Source organism: Myotis daubentonii, chromosome 5 (assembly GCF_963259705.1).
Source record: "Myotis daubentonii chromosome 5, mMyoDau2.1, whole genome shotgun sequence".
Taxonomy (NCBI): Eukaryota; Metazoa; Chordata; class Mammalia; order Chiroptera; family Vespertilionidae; genus Myotis; species Myotis daubentonii.
Window position 1 is genome coordinate 90,035,988 of NC_081844.1, and position 9,638 is coordinate 90,045,625.

Consider the following 9,638-nt stretch of genomic DNA (forward strand, 5'->3'; position numbering starts at 1 on the left):
CTCTATCTACTGAGCCAAACTGGCTAGGGCTAACTTCCCTTTTTTTGAAGAGATAGAGATAAAAGCCCCAAATGAGGAAGTAATTTGCCCAAGGTTTCTTGGTGAGTTCACAGAGTTAAAATCTGGAGCTTCTCCTAAAGAATTGAGTTCAGCATGGGGCAAAATCCCCTTCAAGTAGGCAGAGGCCCAAACTGGCTCTGAAGTTTTACCCTGCGGAGGTGATGGCAGTGGTCATTAAAGCGTTGGTGCCTTTAACGTTAGAGAAACATGCCCTTGGTTACTACAGGGATTTTGAAGTTGACACGTCGGGTAAGAATGCTTTTGGTTGACGTAGTAGAAAACCAAACTCAGGCTGCCTTAAGCAATAAAAGGGTTTTATTGGTTATCATAACAGTCCCAGCTCAGGGCACTGTGCAGTGCCAGCGCCATTACTTCTCTCATGGTCAAGGACGGCTGCCAACAGCTCCCAGAGCGAGAGCATCTTCTCCCACGACCCCTGAGCCAAAGTCTGGGCTCTGGGCCAGTTGGGCCCCTGCTGAACCAATTCCTGTGGCCAAGTGAATGCCACATGCTGATTGGCTTAGAACAGTCAGGCCCCACCCCTGGAGCAGAGGTGGTCTCATCCAGACTACAAGGGCCTCGGGGTAGAAAGGGTGTTGGAGAAACGCACAATGTCAGCCACAGGTAGGATGGGGCTGTGACCGTTCCCTTTTCTCCAGTCCAGTGAAACCAGTGTGAAATAGCCTCCTCTCGTGGTTTATATTTAAAATGGAGATGCCTCGGGCTATCACGGAGTAACCGGTGATCATTGGTTTTGCGCCAGAGGACCAAGGCCAATAAATTTGTCCCTGATAACCACCCCTCTGTTGCCTCCCTAAGGATGTGTACAAAAGAGGCAAACCAGGGCAGTTACATTTGATCCCCGAAGCTGGCATTTGGCTCCATGCCCAGCTCGAGTGCTGTGGAGCTGGCTGCTTCTTCAGAAACTTCCTTTGTCTGGGTACGCAGGCCTGAACAGCTCAGAAACAAACTGGGCCAAAATGCCCATGCTGCCCACTTCCCCAGGCCCAAACCTGAGAGCTGCATCTCACCACCTTCCCACCCACGAGGAAAGGGCAGAGATCCGTAAGGGAGCGTGAGAACGGGGGGAAACCTTTGCCCCCAGGCTTACCAGGAGCCCCCAGGGACCTACAGCCCTCGGGGAGAAGAGAGAGCTTTTGCAAAGACAAAGAGTCCTGTCATCTACCAGATAAAACAGGAAAGAGGTCACATTCTCAGTCATCCTGGGGGCAGTGTAGTATATGTTTAGAACTCCTCAAAGGAACTTCACTCCTAGAGCAGGTGGCTCAAGCAGGATTTCAGCGCTTCGGTGGGAGGAGGGCTGTGGAGGGTAGAGTTGGGGGGGGGGGGGTGAAGAACAGTGGGGAGGGAGGAGTGCCTTGCTCTTGACCCACCTTTGAAGGAGCAACAGAGGGAGCTAGGGGCAGATCTTGGGCTCCCCTGGAGGCCTCCTTGCATGAATGCATGCATGCATTCATTCACCAAGCCCTGCACCCCTATTTTGAATGTGGCACTGTGCTAGGTGCTGGGGATGCAGCACTGACGTTGGCAGATGAGGCCCCTATTCTTACGGAGTTGGGGGACTCTCACCAGAGAGTGGAAAGCAGGAGACACATTTAAACTCCAACCAAAGGAGGTGGGGGGCGCAGTGTGGACCCAGTTCTGCAAAGGCCCCAAGCTCCCTGCTGCTGCTGCCTTTAAACCAGGGCCAGCTGCCCACCCAGGCTCACGAGACCACGCTCCAGATGAGAAAACTGACTCCTGGAAAGAGAAACTGCCAACCTCCATATAAAACTAATAAACTAACTGGTGTTTATTGAGGATCTCTGTGTGCCTGGTGCTCTGGGAGGAGTCCCACCAGGTGAGGAGTTTCCCCACCCAATCCCTATGCCCAGGGCACCTGGGGTCTCCTCCCAGGACCAGAGCAACCATCTTGCCTCTCAAATCTTCCCACACCCTCACCCCACAAAAAGGCCTTGGAGGCCCCGGGTCCCTCATGTGTGGCTCAAGTCTTAAGGCCTGAAGAGCAGGCTGTGGGGGCCTCAGAGACAAGCAACCCCCCAGGGAGGAGACACGGCTGCTGGAGGCATCAGCATGGGCTGGCACAAGAAGTCTATTTTCCATGTGTCTGGAGCCAGGCCGAAGCTTCCTGGGGTAATTTTAACCAGTATCCACTCTAGAACGATACCAAAAAAGGTAAGTTACTTACCACCCCAGACAGACACATACCTAACCTAACCAGTGCCCTTTCATGAATTATGGAGCCTTAATACATTCATAGCTAAAGCTGCTGTAAGCATTGAAGTTAGAGCAGCCGCGTATTTCTATACTGGCCGATGGCCCTCTTATTGAAACGATCTCTAAAGAGCCAGCTATTCTTACCCTCAGAAAACAGCCTGAGCCCCTCAGCTGTCCTGGGGGCAGGAAGGTATTTTTAGACCTGGGAGCAGCTGATTTAGGACTTGGTGCAGGGGCTAGGAGGGCAGGGGGAGGATTGAGTTGCAAGGGGCTGATGGGTGGGTGGGAATTAGCATCTCGGGGGGAGCTTTCGGGCAAGTCGACCCACACTGCCTTTTTTATCAGTAAAGCGCTTTGATATAAACCAGTGGTTCTCGAAGGGTGGTCCCCAGACCAGCGGCAGGAAACACTGCCTTAGAAATGTGAGGCTCAGCCCCCATGTCGAACCTACCAAATCATTTCAGAACCACTGCGTGTGGGGCCCAGCAATCTGGGCTTTAACCAGCCCTCCGGGTGATTCTCACGCTAGCTAACGTTTCAGAACCACTGCTGTCAGCAAACCATCTCACCAGATCCCCCTGTGGATACGGCTGGAGGAAAGCATGGTCTGTGTTGATGCTTCTCAACTCTCGAGTGTTAGTGCAAAGCCGTAGATCCCCAGACCAGAGTAAGTGCATTCCCACACGACCATTCCTTTCAGGGGCTCGATGGCCCAGGGTAAACCCTGCCCTTTGGCAGCCCGGAGGCTCCTCGCTGGGTCTAAGGCTGAGCCTGCAGAGAATCCGAGCTGAAGGCGACTTTATTCCTCCCAGAGCAGGAATCTGCTCTGCCATATTCTTGAGCGGCTCAGCCTTTGCTGGACCCTCACAGAGACAGGGCCTCACTGCTTCCAGAAAGATTTTTTGCAATGGTCCTGCACTTACCTAGGGAGAGTTCACACTTGGTCACGCCTGCAGACGTTGATAGCAACCACGCTCCAATGACATGACTGAAATAAGCCTTGTAAACCCAAATTAAAGGAAGTATGTGACTGTCCGAAATGGTGGGAGCAAATGCAGTATTTTTTTTAATAACCTATTTCAGTGTTGGAGAAGGCTGAGCGATGGGAAGTCCTACTTTATATTGATCTGAACTCTACCTCCCAGGAACCTCCTACCCCCATCCTGGTTTTGGCTTCAGAGCCACAAGGAGCAAACCCAAGGTCTTGCTTTAGAAAGACAGCGTTTACTTTTCATTGGCCTTGTGTGGGGTGCAGGGAGGGCGCTCTCCAGCTGCCCACAGGTCCTGGGCCAGGGCCGGGGCCATTCAGAAGATGCAGGTGCAGCCCACGGCGATGGTCTCCATGACTGCGCGCTGGCGGCAGGGCCCGGTGCGCGGGGGCAGCGGGCAGAGGCGGCGGCGCACCGGCACCTGGCTGAACACGGGCACGCTCACCATGCTGCGGTCCTCCTGCATGGTGAAGGGGTTCACGCAGCCCAGACACAGGCACCGCGCCTCAGGCAGGTCCGCCGGGATGCGGGCGGGGTCGTGGTTGATGCTGCAGGAGAACAGGAGAGAACGCAGGGCTGCTGGTGGTGGTGGTGTGTTTGGGACGGGGGAGGGGCAGCAAATGGGCCCCCACGCCCCACGCCTCTGCTTTCCCTAACCCCGTGTTTTCATTCCCAGGCAAGCCTGTGTTTCGCCATAGGAAGGACAGTAATCAACTCCGTGTTCCGGTGAGAAAAGGAACCATGGAAGGCAAGTCAGGCACCCAAGGTTATCCAGGTTCAAGGACACCAGTCAGTCACCCAGTTTTCTTCTTTCCTCCAGCAAGATCCTTATCCTACTACTACATGGTGCTGTGGGGTCACAAAGAAGCTAAGGACCCTCTGCCTCCCCACCCCCTCACTTATAGTCTTGAGGAACTTAATCCACGGGAAGTTAATATTTGAGAACATTTAGGCCTAATTCTCACTAAAAGAGGAGTCAGGAGGCCTGGGGTCTATTCTGACTTAATTTCTATTCACGCAACAAATATTTTTCACCCACCCACCCACCCATGGGAACGAGTCTGTCCTTGCCATAGGGTGTTCAGGGATGGACAGCACAGAGGCGTTCCCTCCTGCAGCTGAGAGGATGGGGTCTTCACTGTGTCTCGGTTTCCTCGTCTGCTGAATGTGAGGGGTGAAATTGACTTGTGGACCTGCAGTGTCAGGATCACCTCGGAACTTGTTAGAAATGTGGAATCTTGTGCCCCGCCCATCCCCCTACCCCTTCTTGATCAGAACCTGCATTTTTATAAAATCTCCAAAAAGTCAAGGGCACAGTACAGTGAGAGGCCCAGCTTTGGAGGATTTTTATTTTACTTTACTTTACTTTACTTTACTTTACTTTACTTTACTTTACTTTATTTTATTTTATTTTATTTTATTTTATTTTTGGAGGATCTTAATGGCCACTTCCAATGGCCACATTCCAGATATGGTAGTCACTAGCCACATGTGGCTATTTATATTAATCAAAATTAGCTCCCCAGTCACACCAGCCACACTTCAGGTGCTCGAGAGCCACATGAGGCTGGTTGGACTTGACATCATCAGAGAATGTTCTATTGAACATGCTATTCTGGACATCGGTTGTGTGGCCTGAGTTTGTGAGAGGACCCTTCAGGGTTAGTCTGTTTCATCATTATTCATTCAACACATATACATGTGGCTTCTGAGTGCCAGGGGCTGTGCTAGGAAGTGGAGCTACAACCAAGCTAAGATACCACCCCTTCCCTCTAGGGCAGTGATGGCGAACCTATGACACGTGTGTCAGAGGTGACACGCGGACTCATTTTTTTCGTTGATTTTTCTTTGTTAAATGGCATTTAAATATATAAAATAGACATCAAAAATATACATCTTTATTTTACTTTGGTTGCAAAGATCAAAAAATTTCTATATGTGACACGGCACCAGAGTTAAGTTAGGGTTTTTCAAAATGCTGACACGCCGAGCTCACAAGGTTCGCCATCACTGATCTAGGAGCAGCAGGTAGTGACTCCCAAACCTAGCTGTGCATCCTCATCACGTGGAGATGTATAAAATCCCACCTTCTGGGCCTCAGCCCTGGAGGTTTAGATTAGATGGAGCATGAGAATCCATAGAAGGTCCTAGTCTAGCATGAGACAGATATGGACACAGTCAACTCAAGACCACCCGGAAGTGCTGTAACTGTGACTGAGAGGTGTACACAAGACACCCCGACCTGGAGGAAGTGACGTTCAGGGAAAGCCTTGCAGGTACTTCAGCGGGGACTTGGAGAGCAATAACAGCAGTGTTCTGCATGGATATCTCATTTAATAACAACCCTATGAAGTAGGTACTTCTATCACCTCCATTGAGGAAACTGAGAGGCTAAGCAACTCGCCTAAAGCCCCACAGCAAGTCAGAAGCAGAGCCAGGATTCCAGCCCAGGCGTCAGGCCTCTGCATCCAAGGTCTTAACTCTTACAATGATGGGGACAGTGGGCAAGGTGTCCCCCTCCCCGTGCAACCCGCAACATGCAATGCAGCTTGCCCACGGCTACCCAGCCTGGCCTACCTGTAGCCCCATGGAGACAGGCTTCTCTTGTTGGACAGCCACAGCTGCAGGTTGACCTCACACTTCCTCCTCACTGGCTCAGAGCTGTTCCTCAGTTGGGCCACCATCTCCCCGAGGTTTCTCTCGTATTCCTCCATGCGGGCATATGGTTTTGCCCTCGATACCAGGTCCAGTGGCACCTGATGAGGCCCAGGGGCCACGGTTCCAGGCCTCCCTTGCCCCTTCCTCTTGCTTTTGGGGTTCCTGGGCTGGCCCAGCCCCAGGAAGATGGAGATGGTAAGAAGAAATAGCTGAGGAGGAAGGTCATGGGTCAAAGGTTAGAGAGCCAGGACTCCCTCTGGGCCAAGAGTCAGGGCTCAGAGTGGAGAAAAAAAAGAGGAAAGGCGTTATGGGAGTGACTCTTACCTGCCATGCCCTGTCTTGGTCCCACCAGCCCACCACTTCTGTGTATCAACACTTTTATGCAGCACACTCATCACTAAGTCTTATCTATTGCACCCTTCAAAAATCTCCCTACCCATTTGAACTGATGGAGAGGTTTTTAAGGGCCAAGGATGGGTCTTTTCTAAATATCATTACTTGTAAATGAAGTCTGTTTTTCTTCTTTTGGGGGGGAAAAAAATCTCCCACCTATCCACTTCACTCTATCTGCATCAGCGTTCTCACTTCCCTGAACATCTCAACAGACCCCCTCCCCTCCTCCAAATCATTTCTCCACATCTAGGCTAAGAACAGCTATTTGAAATGCAAATCTAATAAAGCCACTTTCCTGGGCCTGAGCTTCCTCTCACACTCACATCTCAGCCTCCGGCCTTCTCTCATTCCCTTCCTCTCACCATGCTCCTTCCTGCCACAGGGACTTTGCACAGGCTACTACCTGCAGAGGGCCTCTCTCCTCGCCCTCTAAATGCCTCTCTAGTGTCACTTCCTTACAGAGGCCTTGGTGGGCCTTCTTGGGCTCTCAACACCACATGCCTCTTGCATGACTACAGTCTTACAGTCTCTGAGTGTGATTCTCTTCTATGCCTGTCCCCCATTAAGCACAGACCCCATGAGGACAGGCATTGCGCCAGTTTCCTCACACTGTTCTAGCCCCCGTGTCTGAGTGAATGGATGGCTGTCACCATCCTTGCCTTCTGTAGCTCACAGTCTGGGAGAAAGAACAGATGGTGAACAAGAAAGCAAACACCTAAGTCTCCCTAGAGATACGTGTGATGGTGGGACCCTGCAGCACGTGGTTAGAGAAGAACAGGGCCACCCGCTTAGCCAGGTGGCAGTGTGGGGTCCCGCAAAGCCTTTCCGGGGTGCAGGCATGTCAGGTGAAGCTTGAAGGATAAGAGGGAGGCAGATGGGAAACTGTGAGAGGAGGTTTGAGTTGGTTAAGAGCTTTGCTGGAAGGAAACAGTGAGGCCCAAGTAGAGTGTGTGTGTGTGGGGGGGGGGGGGCGGAGGGAGGGGGCATGAGATGAAGTTGGGGAGGGGGGCAGGTGGAGGCCTAGGATCTCCGTTGGACTCCATGGCACCTGTGCTCTCCTCCTCTACCCCTAACCCTCTGCCTGCCCCACCCCTCGTCCTCCCTCGCCCACCCCTCTCCACCCTCACCTGCCGTCCATTTCTGCCCTCAGAGCTGGGAGTGTCAGGAAAGGCCCTGGCTCACACAGGAGAGGCCCCGGGGGCCAGCAGAACCCAGACTTCTCAGGAAGCCAGGGAGAGAAGGGCCAGGGCTTGGGGGAGGGCCAGGGCTGGCAAATGGGGGAAACCCTCAGGGGGAGTTTCATCTCCTCACGGAATCTAGCCAGGCCCCTGCCTGCCCTGTGTCCCTCACCCCACGGTTCACATGGCCCGCGCCTGACCTTTCCAGGCTACCCAGCAAGTCTTGACCCTTGCAAACAAGTTTGAGCGTAGTCCCTCTTGGCAGAGCCATTTCCTGGAGCAAAATCCACAACAGAGAGTCAAGTCACTACATTCTTCCTTTTTGGTCCTAGATCCTGATGCAGAAAGATGTCTCCCTAACCATAGGCTTTCTCATCGCATCTGCGTCTCTCACTCAGTGTTCTCAAACTCTGGCTCTTCATGCAGAGGAACACGGAACAGATGACCCCGAGGCCCCTTCTCTCATGTTGCAGGTGGGACACAGAGACACGGAAGGGCTTGCCCTGGGTCACGCCGCCTGGCTCTCAGCACCCAAGGACTCGTTGGAAAAACCCCGATAACTGAGTTTGCCAGGATCTCCCCAGGTGCCTTTGGCCTGAAAGGGCTTCAGTGTGGACGGGCCCAGGTCAGGGGCCTGAGCTACTGGCCATGGCTGCAGGCTGTGAGACCAGTCTGTTTCTATCCGGCCCTGGGGGAGAGGGCAGAGGGAGAACTCGGCAGATTCCAAGCCAAACAGAGCCAGACATTAATCAATAGGAAAGAAGTACGGAAACACTCAGGCCCTCAAAGGGGTGGGGGTGGGGAAGCGCCACGTACCAGGTTGTACAGCCAGTCCATCCCGACGAGCCAGGCGGTCGGCCTGCAGCTGCCGCCCGCCTGGAACCCCAGATGCCTCCTCCAAGAGAATGGCAGCAACAGGATGGAGCGAAGCAATTATAGCTCATCAGGGGGCTGCTGGGGGTGGGTGGGCTCGTCATCGGCTTGGGCCCCCAGCTGGTTGGGCCTGGCGCAGTGGCAGGCGGTGAGGGGCGTGGGGGCAGGCCAGGAACCGGCCGAGGTGCCCAGGGGCTGTTGACTAAGGGACAATGCCCTGTGTGTCTGGTGGGGTTCTGGCGGGTGGCACCTCCGTCTGTGGCCTGCGGCCGGCCAGCCGGCCAGCACCCACAGGGCCTGCTAAGACAATCAGCTTCGTTTGCTTTGGGGATGGCAAGGGGGTGAGGGCAGAGGAGGGACGGGCTGTCCGTTGGTCAGGAGAGCAAATGTTCTCAGAGTGTGCTGGCCAGGAGCAGGACACAGACCCCATCTCCCAGGGAAACAGACGCAGGCACTCTGGCCTCACCCGGTCTCAGGTGAGCTCAACAGCCTTGGGTGACGGGAGTTTTGCTTCCGTAGTTCACAGGCGGGGAAACTGAGGCTGGAGCAGGAAGGGACTTGTGCAGGATGACACAGTGAGTTACAGATGACAGAGCTGAGGTTCATACCTGGTCCTGTGCAGGGCTCTATCCACCAGCCCAGGCTGTTTTTCTTGGGTCATTTTCTGTGCAATTCTGGCCTGCTGGGAATGTGTTTCTGAATCTGTGTTCTCACACCAGCCAAGTCTCAGATCCATGAGGACTTCATGGCCAGTCGTTCTGGCCTTCCCTTGCATAGAGAAGGTCTCCATGCCAGGGACCTGGCCCCCTGTGATTGTGACTTTGATTCTCTCTCGGCCTCAGTTTCCTTCTCTGTAAAATGAGTGCCGTGCCCAGGAACTGACAGAGGCCTGGCCCATTTCTCCCTGAAACCTTTCTGAGGCTCAGTTCCCACATCTCTCGAAAAGGGATCCTCACAGCATCCACCTTTGGAGGCTATTATAAGGAGTAAAAGAAATATCCCATCTGGCACAGTGCCTGGCACGTAGTAACTGCTCAATAATCACTTAACTGTTTATTATGAAAATTATTATAAAATAATTTTATAATTGTTTTTATAAACATTAACTGTTCTTAGAGCTAGCACAGTTTGCATTGCTCAGCTGAGTCTCCTTTCCACCCCCCCGGGCCCAGCCTCCTGGCTGAGAGAGCTCTGGGTTTCACAGGCTCTGGCCACAATTTTGTGAGCTCAGGTGACCCCGGGGTCTATG

At 53.2% G+C, this 9,638-nt stretch overlaps 1 protein-coding gene across 1 annotated transcript; it reads right to left on the reverse strand.

Moving 5' to 3' along the window:
- Positions 1-3,392: 3,392 nt before the first annotated feature.
- IL17B (interleukin 17B) lies at positions 3,393-9,396 on the reverse strand. The gene is made up of 3 exons (XM_059695354.1): positions 8,333-9,396; positions 5,865-6,154; positions 3,393-3,835 (listed from the first exon to the last, which is right to left on the reverse strand). Exons 1-3 carry the CDS (start codon positions 8,351-8,353, stop codon positions 3,604-3,606), a joined length of 543 nt encoding a protein of 180 aa, XP_059551337.1. The 5' UTR covers positions 8,354-9,396; the 3' UTR covers positions 3,393-3,603.
- Between the last annotated feature and the right edge of the window lie 242 nt (positions 9,397-9,638).

Bases quoted from the DNA above. Each gene is read 5' to 3' on its own strand.
- IL17B (XM_059695354.1), bottom strand. From the start codon at position 8,353: ATGGACTGGCTGTACAACCTG. The intron at 6,155-8,332 runs GTACGTGGCGCT...CTTCCTCCTCAG, and splicing joins TGGACTGGCTGTACAACCTG to CTATTTCTTCTTACCATCTC. The intron at 3,836-5,864 runs GTAGGCCAGGCT...GTTCTCCTGCAG, and splicing joins CTGTCTCCATGGGGCTACAG to CATCAACCACGACCCCGCCC.